Consider the following 20,836-nt stretch of genomic DNA (forward strand, 5'->3'; position numbering starts at 1 on the left):
GCAGAAACAAACATTTCACCAAAAACTAATGAATAATATAAACGCAAACACCTAAAATTAAGTCTGCATGTAATACAACTTTATAGTTGAATTCCAGTCATACAAATTGCTCACGAAAAACCCAACAATAATTGCAATACCTCATCTTACATAAACAATAATTAAAATCAAAACCAAATTCAGAGTCAATAGGTGTATCCTTAGAGACAATTCGAAATCACTTCTTGCTATCATTCATTCTCCCTGCAATGCACTCTCACTCCTACTACGATGCATGGGGTGGATGCTAGTATCAAAGACAAAACTACTATTCAAAGTCACAGACTCCTTAGCAAGATTTCGGTCACCATGATGACGACCACTCATGCCACCATTATCATCATGCTGGCGGTGATGATGCCTTGATTTTGACCTCTTTTCACTATCCTTATTAATCCGATTTGAAACCAGTTTCTTCTGTGATTTAGATTGACCTGAAGTTCTCGATGATCTGATGCTACCACCTTTATTGTTAGATTTACCATTTCGATGTGTTCCCAATGCCGCCCTTGCAACACTATCAATCACAGCTTCTCTCACAGATATTGCCTTGATTGCATGCTTGTTGAGGTAAGTGACATGAGGAGTAAGACTTGTCACGAGTTTTCGCACTTGGTCCTCACCAATATTGGCTAAAATAGGGTTCCCAACAAGATTGAGTGCAAGCAGAGAACTGTAGTTTGCAGCAAGTTGACCAAGGCCCTTGGAAGTTGCTATCTTATTATTGCTGAGATCAAGAACACTTAACTTCAATAACCTATGAAGACCTTCTACTTCCGCAATCTTATTTCCAGCCAGATAAAGCTCTTTAATACGTGTGCAATTGGCCAGGCCTGAAAATTCAAGGTTACAATGTTAATCACTCATGTTAAGCTTGGAAAACAACAAGAGACTGTTTCTCCTTACCATGGCCAATTTTAGAGACTCTATTGTAAGAAAGATTCAGAATTCGCAATCGGGTCAGTTCCCTGAGGCCTTCGATTTGTGGAATCCTGTTGCTTGAAAGGTCCAGCACATGAAGGCTCTGTGGTAGAGATCCTGCTGGAACTCGTGCTAGACAAAGATGATATCAAAGAAAATCAAATCTTGATAAAAGACAAATGCAAATACAAGCATAAAAAAAATCACTTTGATAAGATACTAATGGTAAAGAAAAACAATAAAAAGTAGACAGCAGAAACATCATCAGTAACTTACTGATAAAGTTTCCAGAAAGGTTGAGTGTTTTTAGGCAGTTAAAGGGACCAATAGGTGGAACTTCCCGCAAACCAATACCGCTCAGATGAGCAGTGGTGGAAAACGCATGCAAAGTTCGCAGAACAGAATTCGCAACCTCGCAGCTTGCAGTAGCTGGATTTGGCTGAGAATTTGAACTCTCACCAACTTCTTCTGTTGCAATTACAATCTCTTCATATACAGGCTCCTCAATGGTATTGATCCACTCTTCTACTCGATTTAAATTTTTATTGTAAGAGAGATCATTATCGGTAGGCTTCATTTGTATTCCAGATAAATTTAATCCTCCATCTGCAGCTGATCCTGAATTAGTATTAGCCAACTGCCACCAGCCACAAGCTTTGCTTTGAGAAGTTTGTTCATCTTGAATCACCCTTCCATGTATTTCAGTTGGAATCTCATGCATTCCCATTCTCTCATTTCTTGATTCAAGATAACGCTCGCTTGTTCGGACTGATAGATTGTCAGTCATATCTGCTGAAGCTACAGATTTTGACATGAAAGAGTGTGACTCATGGTTCTGTGAGGAAATGGAACCTTCCATTCCTGATCCATTTCTATGTAAAATCGGAGATCCATTTAATGACTGCATCTCCTCTCTTCGATAAATACCTGGATCACTAAGATGTCCAGCCTGCAAATCATCACCACACTCTGTCTGATCACTGATGAATAGTGGGGGCTTATCAGGACTAGCATCATCAATAAACATGCCTTCCTCATAACGTTTCTCAAACACTCTTTGCTTTCCAGTATCATAGAAATCCATAATAGGAGACATGGCTTCAACTCCCAGTGGTCTGAGAGAGATTTGAGAAGCTTGTCTGGTGCTATCCACTTCTAAAGACTCTGAATCACTTTCGTCTGAATAGTTATCAAATGAATCACTGCCCAACTTCTCACCCTGGAGGAAACATGTATGATGATCTACAGTCTCATTATCTACAGATTTCTCGACCAGAAGGAAGCTCTCAGTAATATCTACAGATCTATCCGTTAGAAGAAAACTCTCCACAATAGTCTTTTCTCCTCTGGAAATCTGTGCATTTGCATTATCCAGACTCCCATCAGCAGTGGATAACTCCTCAATGGAGCTACCTTTTTTAGCATCCACTCTATGACAAAACTCCTTCCCAACAGAAACCTTTAGATGAACACTAGATAAATCTGCCAAATTCGTAGCATCATCTTTCTTTCTGGATTGAGTGCCATTTGAAATGCATTTTTCTGTGTCACCTGATTCATCAATGTTTGTATTTGCATAGCTAAGCATCCCATTAGCTTGGAAGACACCTTTCTCATTTTCAACACTGTCGAGAGATTGGTCAGATGACAGACCATTGACCAATGAGCCAACTAAAAGATTTGAATCAGCGAAACATTCTGGCAGATTTATGGTATTATCTCTCTTTCCAGGTAATACCTGCAGCGCAGTTAATCTTATATGAGCAAAAAAACAATGATACAAAAACAAGAAATAACTACATGTATGAGCTTAGACTAGCAACAACAGAACTAACATAATATCAAATAACAATCGAGCTAACCTGAGGATTCTGTGTCATTTCCGCACATTGCATAGCTTTAGCTACTTTGCTTTTTCGACTAAAGAAAGATAAGCAAAAAAGCCTCCCCATTGTTAAGATGTTCGTCCTCCAACAAAAGTCTTAAAAAACCTCTAGCTTGATAAGGTTAATTTATGAAAAAGGAAGTAGCAAACTGCCGTGCCACACAAAAGCAAGTGTGGTATGCATAAAAAGAATTATGTTCTAAATTATAACCAAAAGATAGCCTTTTGAGCTACATCAGGAACGAAACACCCAAACTCAATATTCGCAATCCCAAATCTATTTAACCATAATCCACGAACAATCCCTGGAGCATGCGACAGAACCTCCAGACAAAAGACTCATTTGCATTGAGTTGAACTTCTAAATTGCTTAGCCCTTCAGCCCACCCCCGCACCTTTCCAATGGTGCGCGAACGAAGATTCACAAGCACGGCCAGAGTGAACAGTCCAAATGGCCGCAGCCCGTTAATTGCAATTTAGTCCTGGCAAAATGAGACTATAATTAGAAGAATATAAAGACGCGCACAAAAAATGTTCATGCACACACCCATATAATAGAAGTTTGTAACATCAATACTTTCAGCATCTCAAATTAATCCATCACCAGTATTGTATGCAAGTTCTTTCCAAATCCTGTGGAAATATAATGCAAGTTCTTTCCAAAATCCAATTAAAATCTTGAACCCATGGATTTCTTTGAATGTCAATAAGTATCATTCACATTCTCAATACCTCCATTCTCACTCTTCAATGACACCTTTCCTTCATCCTTCACTTCCATGTGTTTTCCTTCTGACCAATTTCTCCATAATTATTAATTCTTCATCCATCATTTTTGTTTATCTCCTCACTTCTCCCCTTTTCTCTACACAACTTTTTCATCCCTCCATTTTCTTCTCATTTATTTATTCCTCCTTTGTCATTCCTCTATTTTCTTTATCGATCATCTTTTCCTCCTGCTTCCAAATCTCTCCTTTTCTTAACTCATTCCTCTATTTTCTTTATGCATTATTTTTTCCTAATCCTTCCAATCTTGTATTTTCTATGTTCTTCTTTCAGCTCTTCTTGCCTCTCTTTTCTTTTATCTACCATCGTTTAAATCCCCCCTGCAATCTTGACTTTTCTTCATTCATTGTCTTCCACTGCCCCCTCCCTCACCCGTCATCTTTCCTTCCCCTTTCAATCTTGTTTTCCATATTCATCCTCTTTCTTCTCAATCCACATCTTTCCCTATTTCTTCAAGTCTTGTTTTTTCTTTATCCCTCTTTCACTTTCTCCTTCCTAGCTTTTGCTTTCCCACCTTCTTTACCTCTCCCTTGCAATCTTGTCTTTTCTTCATTCATTCTCTTTCACCTCTTCCTTCCTCTCTTTTCTTTATCAATCATCTTCACCTTCCTTTGCAACCTTGTATATTTTTTATTCATCCTCTTTGCGTTACTCCTCTTATCTTTTCTCTATGCACCCCTTTTTCCTTTACACATTCTCCATTGACTTCTTTTTTATACAAGTTGTTCTTCCACTTCCTCCCTTCTTGTCTGGACTCTTCATCCACCATCTTTCCCTTTGTTCTCTTTCATGTCCTCATCCACCACCTTTTCCTTTCCTTCGTCCTCTCTCACTTCTTCAATCTTCTATTTTCATCATCCATCATCTTTTCCGGCCTTTTCTTCTCATTATCTCCTTCCCATACAAAGCCTTTATCTTCCTCTTTCCCCCTTCCACTTATTATTCTCCGCTCCTCTCTTCTTCTTCTTCTTCTTATTTGTTTCCACTCTTCCTGTCTTTTTCTCTCTGCTCTTTTAGGCCATGTCTGTTGCCCCTGTTGCCTTTCTAAATGCATCCAAAAGCAGATAGCCATGTTCGATCACCAAGAAACTACACACGCCTAAACTAGATAGAATTATACGAAAATGATTCAATTGCTTCTAATCTAGATTATTGTTTCTTCACAAGGGATTAATCAGAGCCATAAGTGAAAAACGGAGCAGTTATCATGGAGCAGGCTTGGAAAAATTAATTTCTCTCTTGCATACAAAAATCATTCAAGAGGAAAAGGATGAATTAGGATCCGGATTAGGGTTAAGGTTTGACGGAGGCAAAAGTGCAAAGAAAGAAGAGAACGAAAAGGAGGGAAGCCATACCTTGAACCTCAGAGGAAGAAGAGCGAGCGAGCGAGCGATTCGAAGCCTCCTCGTCCCCTCGCTGAGACTCTGTGTGTCTGATGTATAGATATACCTAATTATAAAGCTGTGGTAATTACGTCTTTTCCTGCACAGTGTTAAAAGGACACACGCGGTCTCTCTCTCTCTCTCTGTCTCTCTCTCCCCTGCAAGCCGCCTCTCCCCACACCCACATGTCATGTGTATATGTATATGTATGTATATGTATCGTATGTATCCATCCAATTGATCCATGTATGTATGTATAATGTATGTATGTATGTATGTATGTGTGTGTGTGTGTGTGTGTGTGTGTGTGTGTGTGTGTGTGTGTGTATGTGTGGATTGGGGGTATCATTGCCTCGTGCTCTCGAGCGGGCAGGCTGTATTGTTCTCGGGACCCATCACATTAAAATTTGTGATTACAAAAGTTTGCCGCATCTCCATCGTCTTTGGCCCATCCACTTGAACCGACGGAAAAGAATATAATTGAATGTTGATTTTGTTCCGCACTGAAGAGACCTTTCTCTTCATCCTGAATATATATCTTCAAGGAGCCTACCCTACCTCACGTTTGGTCAGCAATTTGCCTCTTTCATTAGATGCTTTTCTGCTCAACAGATCGAACTAGAAAACATACCCATATATAAAATTTGAGAGATTGTACATACGCTCACTTATGTACATGGGAATGAATGACTAGGCATGATTAATTTGATTGGCTCGTTCAATTTGACCACCAATTTGAGAATTTATTGTGTTGGCAAGGCCACTATAAGCATTATAAGACAACTTTGACAAATTCCTTTTGTACTAAGATCTCAACACAGTTGAGATTTTTTGACTTGTTGGGGCACATTGATGCATAAACACATGTTTATTCTCATCAAACTTGAGAACTTTCAAAAACAAGAAGCATATGTGTTTACATGCTGGTAAGAGCAGCCAGAGTGTGTTGATGACATTCTTGTGACAAGAATAAACATATATTCATTCTCATAAAATCTGAAAACTTTCGAAAACACTACTAAGTATTTGTGAAAGGCCTTTTCCATGTGTTTTACTGTTTAGGTACGTACAATACCTCATGAATGGTACTATACGTGCTACACCTTAAAGTTACTTTGCCAAATTGTTTATATTTTGTTTAGTATTGCACTCAATGTACCAATGGAAAAAGACTTATAATATGAGAAAAACTCCAAATGTTATATGAAAAACTCCACATATTATAAATATTAGAAGGGGCCCCAAATATACACCTAACTTTGAAATTATTTGAAAATCCTTGCTAGCAAATAGTTTTGCATTTTTATCTATCTTCTATCCATTCTAAACATTGTCAACCATGCTCGAATTCCATGATGTACCCACATGTTTACATGCTTTGAGAAGTTGGGGTTAAAGATGAAAGTTAAAGCTGAACAATCAAGAGTGAGTAGCATTTTTACCGTTTTTTACTTAAAGATTTAGTGCATTTTTTGTCATTATTAGGTGAAGTGAAAATTGAAGATTTTGATCCACATTCTCATTAGTAGTTTTAACGGCTTGCATAAAAAACAACTATTGTGGATTTCTTGCATTGTTTGTTAATGTCTAAATGGTGTTGCAACTTTTGCTACTTTGCATATACTATGGAAGCCAAATGGTACATGATTAGGGTATTTGTGAATCAAATGGCATTTATTTGTAGGAAAATGCGTCGAACTCTAAAACAAACACCATCTTGTGTTAATTCTCTGGGGCAACCGCTTTTGGTTCTAACATGAGAAACCACCTTGAAACTATAGGCTTCTTCACTTGGTACCCTCGCTTTGTAGGGGTTCGACGTGGGGTAATAGGTATTTGTTTTGGATTATGGCTTCGTTTATTCATTGAAAGTACAAATATATCAATATATCCAAAATTTCCATTTTTCTTGGGCACTTCCACGATGGGTGACATTTAATTGTGTGCTTAACAACGCCAACTATGCCAACATTTCGAGCATTTTCTCAATTTCATCCGTGACTTATTATTGGGCATAATGGGAGTTGATTGATGTAGGTTGTTAAAATACTCATATCACATAGTGTTGTTGGTCATGGTCGTATAACAATGTCATTGAGGAAATTTTCTTACTCCAAGGGTCGTTGAGGTAATGCATTATCTATGGTAAATGATCGTCATGACTTAAGCATAGAGAATGGTGTGTCAACCTAGTGAAGAGGGAAGCAATTCTAAAAAATATTGGTGGTCACTGGAGGTTCTTTGACCTAGAGGCAAAAGAGACACATGAACAATCAAACTTTGTAAGAATCTAATGCATAATTGTAAGTAATTACGTGTGCAATTATGTTAAGCGGAATACATTAGAGATGTGTGTTATGTGTGTGTTAAAGGAGAGACACAAGATAGATAGGAGATTGAACACTAAAATGTATATTAACAAGGAATAAGAATAACCGACCACTACAAAGGAGGGAGGAGGGTGCTTTATATAAAGTTACCCTCTCTCTACATTCTCTCACTAAAACGCCCACCCTCTCTCTAGAATATTGGGAACCTCATTAACTATCTGTTATAGAATATAACTCTATGACACATTAGTTATGTTACAAGGTGGTGGTGACCTTTGAGTGTTTATGTGTGCATTCACACACATTACATATTCTCAAAGGTGTGTTCACACACCAGACTAAGTTGAGTTTGATTCTCAACACACCCCTTCAAGCTCAACTATGTCATGGCTGAGCGGTAGCGAATATCATTTAGCGGGGATCTCGGTAATCTTCCCTCCTCATCAAGCTCAGCAAGTTAGAGGTCGAAAGTCCAAGCTTCGTTGAAATTGCTAAAGCTTGTCGGCCACTAGGGCTTTCGTGAAGATGGCGTCCGTTTGAAGATTCATGTTGATATGTTGAAGGTAGTCATCCCCCACAGTGACACGTTCTCGGATGAAGTGGTAGTGCACCTAGAGATGTGCTTTGTCCGAGCATGGAATACCGGATTTCAAGCTAGATGGATGTTGCTGAGATTGTTGCAGTAGATCCAAATTGGGTCGTTGATGGAGACGTCAAGGTCTTTCAAAATTCTCTTAAGCCATACGGCTTCACATGCAGCCATGACTGCTCCCTTGTATTCGTCCTTTGTGCTCGATAGCGCTACGCATTAGAGATATGTACTAATGTAAGCATTAGATAAGGATAGAATATAGATAGATAGATAGAAAGGAGAGAGAGAAAGAAGTGTGTCGATCCACCCGACAACCCTCGATCGAAGGGATCGAGATGGAATCGAGCCTCGATCGGCGTTCCATACCACCGTCGTGGCGTCGAGTCGTACCTAGTGTTGGTGCACTCGCTACAAGAGTTGAACCACCAAGAAAAAAAGTCTCGACGTAGTCAAAAGATGATGAAATAAGGGTAGCTAGGCCTCTTATTTATAGCGATACCCAAGGCCCCCAGGAAGTTCACATCTGGTCTAATGGGTTGTCTCAATCCCGAGAATTAAAAGTAATCCTCCCCTTCTTTACACTCTCGTTTAACCCTCACACTTATCCACGTGTATAGAATACTACGGTAAATTCTCACCACGGGATATTATATGGTCATGCCCGTAACATACTCCCCCTCTTTAAAACATTGCACTCTTGCAATGGAAAGATAGGGAAATTAGTTTTGAGAGTATTTTCATGTTCTCATGTGGCATCTTTTATTGATTTATCCATCCATTTTATTTTAAATTCTCGGATTTCTTTAGTACGTAATTTTTTTGTTTTAACATCGAGAATTCTTTCTGGTACATGTGGTTTAGAAGATAATTCTTCAGAAGTAACCAGAGTTTCAGTTGTAACTGTATTGTCACCAAAACCTAGAAGTTCTTTTAGATGACTCACATGAAAAACTAGATGTATTTCAACACCATCGGGAAGAGTGAGACGATAGGCTGATGATCCAATGCGTTTGAGGACTGTAAAAGGTCCACAAAACCGTGGGGCTAACTTAGCGCACTTACCCTTAGACAATGTCTTAGAATTGTGAGGTACACGTAAAAATACCTTCTGTCCAGGGTTGAATACACAAGGTTGCCTATGATGATCGACATAAAAACGCGCTCTATCTTGAGCTATTTTTATATTATCTCGTGCAATATGCATCATATCTTGCATATCCCGAAGAAAGTTTTGCGTACTTCGCAACTCATCATGATGTATATTAACATCAATCGGGGCTCATGGCTGAAAACCATACATCAACATAAAAGGACTATATCCCGTCAACGTATGCTTGGAGCTGTTATAAGCAAACTCCAAAATTGGGAGATAACGTTCCCATTTTGTTGGTTTTGCACCAACGTATGCTCAAAGCATGTCCTCAATAATTTGATTTACTCGTTCTGTTTGTCCATCGGATTGAGGATGATCCGTGGAGCTCATGCTCAATGTAGTTTCTAACTTCTTAAAGACTTGCGTCCAGAAGTCACTAGTAAATTTTGGATCTCGATCACTCACGATATCCATCGGTAACCCATAAAAACGAAATAACTCATCAACGAATTGGTAAGCCAATTCAAGAGCTGTTACCGTGGTTTTAGTAGCAATAAATCTGGCCATTTTAGTTAGTTTATCAACCACAACCTAGATGGCATCATGACCTTTATGGGTGTGAGGAAGGCTAACAATAAAATCCATGGATATACTTTCCCAAGGGATGTAAAAGGTCTGCGGCTTTAAGTTGTTCGACTTTGTTAACCTGACATTGGTGACATTTAGTCACATAACTATGTATGTCAGGGCGCATCTTAGGCCAATAGCATTGAATGGAGATGAGAATGAGTGTATGATGTATTTCAGGGTGCCCTGATGAGGGTGCATCATGACATTAAAAAATAATTCTCTTTTTTACCTCAGGCAAATATGAAACACAAACCTTCCCATTACGGTAGAGCAGACCGTTAGCAATGTGGAAGTATTCCTTCGAGGATGTGGTGGTGTCTGTTCCAAACTCAACTCTTGCCCAATATTTTCGCAAAATAACTGTCATCAAGATACTTTCCTCGAAGGTGATCATAAAGATCTGATGTTATTTCAGTGAAGCTAAGCATGTTAACTTCACAGATGTGACTTGGTGCATCAACGACAGTGTTCATGGAACCTTTACGATATTGTATGGAAAAATCAAAGTCCTGGATGAGATCAGCCCATTGTGCCTTATGACCTTTCAAGTCTTGTTGGTCACAAAAATATTTTAAGGACTCGTGGTCCGTAGTTACCACAAAATGATTTCCATAATGATAATGGCGACATGTTTTGAGCGCATGTATAACTGCAAATAATTCCTTTTCTTGAACGGTATACCGACATTGAGTAGAATCAAGTTTCTTACTCTCGAATGCTATTGGTTTACAATCTTGATATAAGACAACACATATAGCATAATCACTTGCATCGGTTTCAACCTCATAAGGTTTTGAAGGATCGGGTAAAAGAAGTGAAGGAGCCTTGCACACCAGGTCCTTGAGTTCCTTAAAGGCGAGGTCTAGTGTAGCATTCCAGACAATAAGTTTTGTGGACTTACGCGTTTGACCTTTTAGAAGATCAGTAAACGACGTTGTCAAAATTACGAAGGGATTTTCGCAAAAACCGAAAAAACCAAGGAATGATCGAACTTCTCGAATATTCCGAAGAGTGGGCCAAAGCTTGATTTTCTCGATGCGAGAAGGATCAATTTCAACTCCTCGTTCAATTATGAGATGTCCAAGATAATAAATTGATTTCTTGAAGAACTCACATTTTGAGATCTTCACATAAAACTGTTTGTCACGCAATGTTTGTAAAACAAAGCGGACATGTTTAGCATATTCTTGTAATGTACGGCTATAAACTAAAATATCATCTAAGAAAATAACGACAAATTTTCCAAGTTGTTCTTGGAAAATGTCATTCATTTCTTGTTGAAATGTAGTCGGAGCATTGGTCAAAGCAAAAGGTATAACCAAAAACTCATAATGGCCATAGCGCGTACGAAATGTCGTTTTAGGAACATCGTCCTCACTAATACGAATTTGATGGTAGCCAGTACGGAGATCAAGTTTTGTAAAATACCGAGCTCCCTGGAGACGGTCAATTAGATCGTCAGCCCGAGGCAATGGATACGAATTCTTGATCGTCACTTTATTCAAGTGTCGGTAATTAATACACATACGCCATGTGCCCTCTTTCCTTTTAACCAAGAGAACTGGTGCACCCCATGGAGATTTACTATAACGTATATAGCCTATTTGTAAATAGTCCTTGAGTTGCTTAGATACCTCATCCTCTTCGGATCGACTTAAGCGATAAGGAGGTATACTTATTGGTGCAATGCCAGGTACAATATCTATATGATGGTCTATATTACGTTTAGGAGGTAACCCATCAGGTAGTTCACTCGGAAAAACATCACGAAAATCATTTAAGATTTCATCAAGTTGTTGTTGTTCAAAATATGTTAATTGAAGCGAGATATTATCGATATTGTAAACGTGAATGTCTGGATCAAGTACACAATAAAATAGAGTAGAACAAGACAACTTGGATATTGATGGTAAGGAAACAATCGAGAGGGATTGTTTTTTTACACATTTAAAATGAGTACAGTCGTTCAGTACAAACGTAATTGAATGATGAACCCAATCAATAGATAAAGAAGAGTTTTTATTATAGAACCAAGGATAACCCAGTATTACATCAGTGGTACAAAGATTCATTACATGGAAGTCTACTTCCTCTATATAAGTATCAATAGAAATTCCTAATGAATGAATCGCCCCGTTGATGTATTGTACTCTTCCATCAGCCAGTGCACCATATAGGTGTGATCACTTACGGTGGGTTGGATTACCCATATCTAAACCAAAAAATCATTCAAAAAGTTATGTGAGCTTCCAGAATCAAACAAAAATTGTACGGGAGATCCATTGATATACCTGTTTGCACGTAGTAAATCATTGGGACCCAATACATAGTGAGGGAAAGAACATTGACAATTACTTAAACGATGTGTATAGACTTGAAGGACATTAGGAATCTGACCATGGTTTGCAGCTTTAGCTTTGCTGCCGTACTCTTTCTGTTGGAGCTTTCGACATTGCTCTTTTGTATGACCCTTCTTTTTGCAGAATACGCAAAAAGGCTGTTGTCGCTTACAATCGCGATCCATGAATTCGTTGGGTGTCTTGCGTTTCCCAACGAATTGTGACTGCTTAGTCTTGAAAAGAATAGCGTGCGAAAGCAAGTAGAAAACCGAAGACAGAAAAATGCGCAGGTTTAATGGAGAGCTTGAATATACGCAGTACACGGGAGAGATAGAGAGAAAGAGAGAGAAGACACAACACTCTATTAAGAAAATAACAGTTCTCTATAATACTCTCTGTACATCATACGGACTGACAGAAGTACGATGTACTTCAATGCTCACACAAGCGTCTGACACAAACTATGAGACATTAACTACCTAGTAGTCTAGGCTGCTACTAGGCCTCCGGTTACTGATGGATCCGTCTAACCGGCTCCTGAGCTCACCGGCTCACTTGCTCACCGGCTCACAGATCTGGCTCATCCTTCCAGATGTCAATCCGGCTCAGGCTTATTCAGCCGATCCGGATCCGGTTGAGCTTGCCACTCAACACTCCCCCTCAAGCTCAACTTGAGGTCGTATCGTAGTGTTAGTCTCCATGGTAGTCGATCCTTCCGCCCGACTCCTTCTAGTGTCACCCCGCCTTGCTCGCGCTCCTTGTCCGGTCTGGTTCCATTTTCCGCGACCCTTCTGTTTATGCGCACCTCGAACTCCTCAGTCGGCTTGTCTGCTCAACAGGCCTATTAGAGATCTAGGTCCTAAAGTGAGCTTAAGATAAGGATAAAGTATTGATAGATATAAAGGAGAAAGAGAAAGAAGGATGCCAATCCACCCGACCACCCCCGAGCGAAGGGATCGAGACGGACTCGAGCCCCGATCGGCGTCCCATACCACCGCCGTGGCGTCGAGTCGTACCTGGTGCTAGCGCACTCGCTACAAGAGTTGACCCACCACAAGAGCAGAGTCTCGATGTAGTCAAAAGATGATCAAATGAGGGTAGCTAGGCCTCTTATTTGTAGCGATACCCAAGGCCCCCAGGCAAGTTCACACTTGACCTAATGGGTTGTCTCAATCCCGAGGATTAAAAGTAATCCTACCCTTCTTTACACTCTCGTTTAACCCTCACACTTATCCACGTGTATAGAATACTACGGTAAATTCTCACCACGGGATATTAAATGGTCATGCTCGTAACATACTCCCCCTCTTTAAAACATTGCACTCTTGCAATGGAAAGTTAGGGAAATTAGTTCTGAGAGTATTTTCGCGTTCCCATGTGGCATCTTTTATTGATTTATCCATCCAGTTTATTTTAAATTCTCGGATTTCTTTAGTACGTAATTTTTTTGTTTTAACATCGAGAATTCTTTCTGGTACTTGTGGTTTAGAAGATAATTCTTCAGAAGTAACCAGAGTTTCAGTTGTCACTGTATTGTCGCCAGAACCTAGAAGTTCTTTTAGACGACTCACATTGAAGACTGGATGAATTCCAACACCATCGGGAAGAGCAAGACGATAGGCTGATGACCCAATGTGTTTGAGTACTGTAAAAGGTCCACAAAACCGTGGGGCTAACTTAGCGCACTTACCCTTAGACAATGTCTTAGAATTGTGAGGTACACGTAAAAATACCTTTTGTCCAAGGTTGAATACACGAGGTTGCCTATGATGATCGACATAAAAACGCGCTCTATCTTGAGCTGTTTTTATATTATCTCGTGCAATATGCATCATATCTTGCATATCCCGAAGAAAGTTTTGCATACTTTGCAACTCATCATGATGTATATTAACATCAATCGGGGCTCATGGCTGAAAACCATACATCAACATAAAAGGACTATATCCCGTCAACGTATGCTTGGAGCTGTTATAAGCAAACTCCAAAATTGGGAGATAACGTTCCCATTTTGTTGGTTTTGCACCAACGTATGCTCAAAGCATGTCCTCAATAATTTGATTTACTCGTTCTGTCTGTCCATCGGATTGAGGATGATCCGTGGAGCTCATGCTCAATGTAGTTTCTAACTTCTTAAAGACTTGCGTCCAGAAGTCACTAGTAAATTTTGGATCTCGATCACTCACGATATCCATCGGTAACCCATAAAAACGAAATAACTCGTCAACGAATTGGTAAGCCAATTCAGGAGCTGTTACCGTGGTTTTAGTAGCAATAAATATAGCCATTTTAGTTAGTTTATCAACCACAACCTAGATGGCATCATGACCTTTTTGGGTGTGAGGAAGGCTAACAATAAAATCCATGGATATACTTTCCCACTTATTATTGGGAATGTCCAAGGGATGTAAAAGGTCTGCGGCTTTAAGTCGCTCGGCTTTGTTAACCTGACACTGGTGACATTTAGTCACATAGCTATGTATGTCAGGATGCATCTTAAGCCAATAAAATTGAGTGGAGATGAGAACGAGTGTACGATGTATTCCAGGGTGCCCTGTTGAGGTTGCATCATGGCATTAAAAAATAATCCTCTTTTTGACCTCGGGTAAATCTGGAACACAAACCTTCCCATTACGGTAGAGCAAACCGTTAGCAATGTGGAAGTATTCCTTCGAGGATGTGATGGTGTCTGTTCCAGACTCAACTCTTGTCCAATATTTTCGCAAAATAACTGTCATCAAGATACTTTCCTCGAAGGTGATCATAAAGATCCGATGTTATTTCAGTGAAGCTAAGCATGTTAACTTCACGGATGCGACTTAGTGCATCAGCGACAGTATTCATTGAACCTTTACGATATCGTATGGAAAAATCAAAGTCCTGGATGAGATCAGCCCATCGTGCCTTACGACCTTTCAGGTCTTGTTGGTCACAAAAATATTTTAAGGACTCGTGGTTTGTAGTTACCACAAAGCGATTTCCATAAAGATAATGGCGCCATGTTTTGAGCGCATGTATAACTGCAAATAATTCCTTTTCTTGAACGGTATACCGACATTGAGCAGAATCAAGTTTCTTACTCTCGAATGCTATTGGTTTACCATCTTGATACAAGACAGCACGTATAGCATAATCGCTGGCATCTGTTTCAACCTCAAAAAGTTTTGAAGGATCAGGTAAAAGAAGTGAAGGAGCCTTGCAAACCAAGTCCTTGAGTTCCTTAAGGGCGTGGTCTAGTGTAGCATTCCACACAATAGGTTTTGTAGACTTACACGTTTGACCTTTTAAAAGATCAGTAAATGGCGTCGTCAATTGGGAGTAATTATGAAGAGACTTTCGGAGAAACCCGACAAAACCAAGGAATGATCGAACTTCTCGAATATTTCGAAGAGTGGGCCAAAGCTTGATTTTCTCAATGCGAGAAGGATCAATTTCAACTCCTCGTTCGGTTATGAGATGTCCAAGATAAGTAATTGATTTCTTGAGGAACTCACATTTTGAGATCTTCGCATAAAACTGTTTGTCACGCAATGTTTGTAAAACAAAGCGGACATGTCTAACATGTTCTTTTAATGTACGGCTATAAACTAAAATATCATCCAAGAAAATAACGACAAATTTTCCAAGCTGTTCTCGGAAAATGTCATTCATTTCTTGTTGAAAAGTAGCCGGAGCATTGGTCAAACCAAAAGGCATAACCAAAAACTCGTAATGGCCATAGCGCGTACGAAATGCCGTTTTAGGAACATCGTCCTCACTTATTCGTATTTGATGGTAGCCAATATGGAGATCAAGTTTCGTAAAATACCGAGCTCCCTGGAGACGGTCAATTAGATTGTCAGCTCGGGCAATGGGTACGAATTCTTGATCGTCACTTTATTCAAGCGAAGGTAATTAATACACATACGCCATGTGCCCTCTTTCTTTTTTACCAAGAGAACTAGTGCACCCCATGGAGATTTACTATAACGTATATAACCCATTCGTAAATAGTCCTTGAGTTTCTTAGATACCTCATCTTCTTCGGATCGACTTAAGCGATACGTAGGTATACTTATTGGTGCAACAACAGGTACAATATCTATACGATGGTCTATATTACGTTTAGGAGGTAACCCATCAGGTAGTTCACTTGGAAAAACATCATGAAAATCATTTAAGATTTCATCAAGTTGTTGTTCAAAATATGTTAATTGAACCAAGACATTATTGATATTATAAACGTGAATGTCCGGATCAAGTACACAATAAAATAGAGTAGAACAAGACAACTCAGATATTGATGGACACGAGGAAACAATCGAGAAGGATTGTTTTTTTACACATTGAATAAAATGAGTACAATCGTTCAGTACAAACGTAATTGAATGATGAACCCAATATATAGATAAAGAAGAGTTTTTATTATAAAACCAGGGATAACCCAGTATTACATCAGTGGTACAAAGATTCATTACATGGAAGTCTATTTCCTCTATATAAGTATCAATAGAAATTCCTAATGAATGAATCGCCCCGTTGATGTATTGTACTCTTCCATCAGCCAAGTGCACCGTGTAGGTGTGATCACTTACGATGGGTTGGATTCCCCATATCTGAACCAAACGATCATTGACAAAATTGTGTGAGCTTCCCGAATCAAATAAAAATTGTACGGGAGATCCATTGATATACCCGTTTGCACGTAGTAAATCATTGGGACCCAATACATAGTGAGGGAAAGAACATTGACAATTACTTAAATGATGTGTATAGACTTGAAGGACATTAGGAATCTAACCTTTATGGTCTGCAGCTTTAGCTTTGTTGTCGTGCTCTTTCCGTTGGAGCTTTCGACATTGATCTTTTGTATGACCCTTCTTTTTGCAGAATACGCAAAAAGGATGTTGTCGCTTACAATCGCGATCCAGGAATTCGTTGGGTGTCTTGCGTTTCCCAACAAATTGCGACTGCTTAGTCCCGGGCGCTTCGTTGGGTTTGTTGTGGTTGTTCTTCGAAGTGCGTTGTCGTAGTGTATTCCACACACTACGTGAAAACCATAAAATAATATATCCGATTTTAGATACATATAAATAAATAAATAATATATCAAAAGAATTTACCACGTGCATAGGGCAAGATTTGAACCATGCACCTCCACATAGATAAACCCCAACTTTACCATTGCAATAAATTATCTTTAGTGTTATAAATATAGATTTAATACATATAAGACCTTTATTTACACATACCTTTATTAAAAGGTAAAAATCATGTATTCTTTAGAGTGTGAATATTTTATTTACATGTGCCATTAAAAGTGACTCATGCACGTCCAGCGTGCATGAGCCCTATATTTAGGAAATGACGAAGCATCACATGCACATTTAGTGTGCATGGACACTTTAGGTGAAAAAGCATGAAGCCATGCTTAGCCTCTTCCATCTTTATATAAGGAGGAGAGAAATATGTATAAGGTTGTTGATTAATATAGAAGAATTGATCAATCTAATAGATTCGTGGGATTCACGAATTTTGCCATCTAATTGCTCTAATAATCTAAATATTGTTTTAATTACACTAAACTCGTGGGATTCACGAGGTTGCTATCTTACTTCTCTTTCCACTATTCATAACTAGCCTTAAGTTGTATTCCTCTTCCTCCTAGTCAAAAACCTCGGCGGTTCCCACCCGACTCACGCAACGATCCGAAGCCAAAGGGCACGACACAGTTGGTGAACCCGACGTGAAGACGGGTGACAAGGAGATGGAAAATCAACCGGAGGCTAGCAACATGATGATGATGTTCGAGCGCATGCTACAAGAACAACGCGCGATGTCGGAGATAGCGGCATCAGTGGAGCGGCTCGTGCAACGAAACGGGCAATTCAACGGGAAAGACGTGTCGCGGTATCTTCAGGACTACAAGGCGGAGATGCTACGGTGCAGAATATCGGAAGGACTGCAAGTGACGTCCTTCAACCGGGTGGCGACCGACGGGCTTCAAGCAAGCATCCATGGGCTACGACAGCAAAATCCGACATGGGAGGCGTTTGAAGTAGAGCTAAAGAGGACGTTCGCCATCGAGGATTCGTCCAAGGCGACGCGAAGGGGATTTGAAGATTGGGTGGAGACGCCGGACAAGGGATTGAAGGTCGTTGATGTGTTTTCGGCATTCGAAAGCCGGTTCGGGAGGTTGTCCGCGAGAGATCAAGCTATCCTCGTACCGGACAAGGTGATCATGTTCTTGCGAGCCGTGGACGTCCGGGACCGGAAAGATCTCGGAGTGCTCTTGGAGGACACGACCACGGAGAGTGGCCTCACCGAAACATGGGAAAGCGTGCGGGATATCGTCGCGCGATACACGAAGAGGGGGCAATGGCTTGCCGACGAGGAAAAGAGGGTTTCGGAACCGATTCCGAAACCGAGAACCGGATTGGAAGACCATCAACTGAGGGCTCGAGAGACTACAACCGAGAAGGGGATTGATGCATCTACGGTGGAGCAACTATTGAAGGAGATGGAGAATCTGAAGATCGCGATGGTGAAGAAGTCGGATGACCGCCCCACAAGCTCCAAGTATACGGACCGACGGTGCATATGGTGCGATAGCGCCGAACACGATCGGAGGGATTGCGACGAGCACAAGGAGGCGCTACGGCGGGATCTCATCTACTACGAGGGAAACCTGTGTCGTGCCTTTCAGCTCCGGATCGTTTGCGTGAGTCGGGTGGGAACCACCGGGGTTTTGGACTAGGAGAAAAGAAAAATACAAATAAGGCTAGTAAAGAATAGGTATAAAGAGTTATAAGATAAGAATCTTGTGAATCCCACGAGTTTAGTATATTTAGTCAATATTTAGGTAGTAAGAGAGAATTATTTTAGCAAATTCGTGAATCCCACGAATATTTTAGATTGATTGATCATTATAGAAAAATAATCAACAAAAACTACAATGTGCTCCCCATCCTTATATAGTGATGGGAGAGACTAAGCATAGCTACATGCTTTTTCTAATATGTTCATGCACACTAAATGTGCATGTGATGCTTTTCTAATCCTTGCTTTTATTTGCTAAATATAGTGCTCATGCACGCTAGATGTGCACGAGTCACTTTTTAGTTGCTTGCGTTTTTTTCTATAAAATATTCACACACTCTAAAAATGCACGATTTACCTTTTAATAAAGGTAGGCGCAAATAAAGCACTTATAGTTATTAAATCTATTTATAGAACACTAAAGATAAGGTAGCATAATGGTAAAGTTGAAGTTTGGCTACGTGGAGGTACAAGGTTTGAATCTTGCCCTATGCACGTGATAAATATCTTGATATATTATTTTATTTATTTATATGTAATTAAATCGGTTATATTATTTTTACTTTTTCACGTAGTGTACGAAATACACTACGACACCGGATTCATTCGATGGACTCTCGGAAGCCACTCCGACCGAACTTCCGGAAAGGCGGCATGAAGAAGGTGCTCGAGGAGGAATTGGCGGCAAGAAGCAACTATGCGACAACCGCGGGAATATGTGTCGGGGAGTCATCGAGAGCAAAGACGTCTTTTTGGCCGGAAGTTCTAGAAAACACCGAGAAAACCGACTCTAACGAGATCCGAAGCACCGCGGAGGGCGTCCGGGAAGCTATGGGATGGGAGTGCCCTATCGACAAGAATAGCGTATACGCCCTATGTCAATTGCATAAGGTGTATGTGGACGAGAAACGACGACGCACGGAGGATGCGGCCGGGCCATCAAAGATACCGGAAAGCTGGAACTCCGGAGGTAAGGGAAAAGAAAAGGCGACTCCGGCATTCAAGCTCGCCTCGGACATAGAACAACAAACCGACTTGAAAAGAGTGTTCGAGGAAAGAATCTTGGATAGCCGGGTAGATTTCTCGCTTCGGGAGCTACTCGGAATAGCAAAGAAGGAGTTCCACGATCTTCTTGTGGATCTCGTGAAGCGAAAAAGACAAAGTACGGAGGAAAATGCTCCAAGGGTGAATGCGAACACCGTTTTAATGAACGACACCGAAGTGGAGGACGAAATTCCGAACTCCCACTATACAAGGCCACATTGGGCACGCGCGACTACGGAGACTCCGGTCCGAATCGGCAACATCAAAGAACCCGTGCTAGCATTGATTGATCACGGATCGGAGATCAACTTGATGTCCAAGGAGTTCTACCGGAAGGGGAAGTGGCCTATTAACACCAACCATGGATGGAAGATTCGGGCGGCCACCAAAGCAACGGAAGATCTATTTGCGGCTTGTCCGGATGTGACGGTGAAGATCGGGGATGTCGAGATCGACTAAAATTTCTTCGTGCAAGATGAGGTTTCACATTCCGTCATCCTCGGCCAACCCTTTATCACGGCATCACGGATGGAGACGAAGGTGCTCGATAGCGGTGTGGCTTTTGCACGAATTCGGAGCCAAAACGGTGGGAAATCCGTCCAATTTCTAACGGTGCCGGCAAATCACGAAAGGAACAAGAGGGAACTCTTGTCCCAAGTGAGAATGGATTTTTAGAGCGGACTGTTGCGGAGTGGGGAAGTGATAGTCCGAGAAGCCCTGATACCCCACACAGGAAGAAAACTCTCGGAGCAAAACATGTACGAATCGGTCCGGATGGGGCATCTACGTACACGACCGTAACCGGAGGATTGAAGAAAGGATACCGACAAGTGGAGGATAAGTTGCGGTCGGCATCAATAATAAAAGAAGATGAAGAAATCATGGGGATAGTCGAAGAAGTGTTCTATGAGAGCATGCTACAACGACTTGAAGAGCTTGCGGAAGATAAAAGCCAAGGGAACCGGGTAGTCCCGGTGGAATCGGTCGAGATGTACGA

The 20,836-nt window shown here is 40.6% G+C and overlaps 1 protein-coding gene across 1 annotated transcript; it reads right to left on the reverse strand.

Moving 5' to 3' along the window:
* Positions 1-33: 33 nt before the first annotated feature.
* On the reverse strand, positions 34-3,729 carry LOC147869268 (uncharacterized). The gene is made up of 5 exons (XM_087327926.1): positions 3,578-3,729; positions 2,823-3,327; positions 1,237-2,698; positions 946-1,092; positions 34-872 (listed from the first exon to the last, which is right to left on the reverse strand). Exons 2-5 carry the CDS (start codon positions 2,910-2,912, stop codon positions 235-237), a joined length of 2,337 nt encoding a protein of 778 aa, XP_087184052.1. The 5' UTR covers positions 2,913-3,327; positions 3,578-3,729; the 3' UTR covers positions 34-234.
* Between the last annotated feature and the right edge of the window lie 17,107 nt (positions 3,730-20,836).

This window comes from Azolla caroliniana, unplaced genomic scaffold (assembly GCF_043228905.1).
Source record: "Azolla caroliniana isolate FFs.n. ecotype wild unplaced genomic scaffold, voAzoCaro1.0.p SCAF_1, whole genome shotgun sequence".
Lineage (NCBI taxonomy): Eukaryota > Viridiplantae > Streptophyta > Polypodiopsida > Salviniales > Salviniaceae > Azolla > Azolla caroliniana.

Excerpts from the sequence above, each read along its gene's own strand:
- LOC147869268 (XM_087327926.1), bottom strand. The coding sequence starts at position 2,912 with ATGGGGAGGCTTTTTTGCTTATCTTTCTTTAGTCGAAAAAGCAAAGTA. Across the intron at positions 2,699-2,822 it reads AAATGACACAGAATCCTCAG|GTATTACCTGGAAAGAGAGA; the intron begins GTTAGCTCGATT and ends ACTGCGCTGCAG. Across the intron at positions 1,093-1,236 it reads CCTTTCTGGAAACTTTATCA|CACGAGTTCCAGCAGGATCT; the intron begins GTAAGTTACTGA and ends ATCTTTGTCTAG.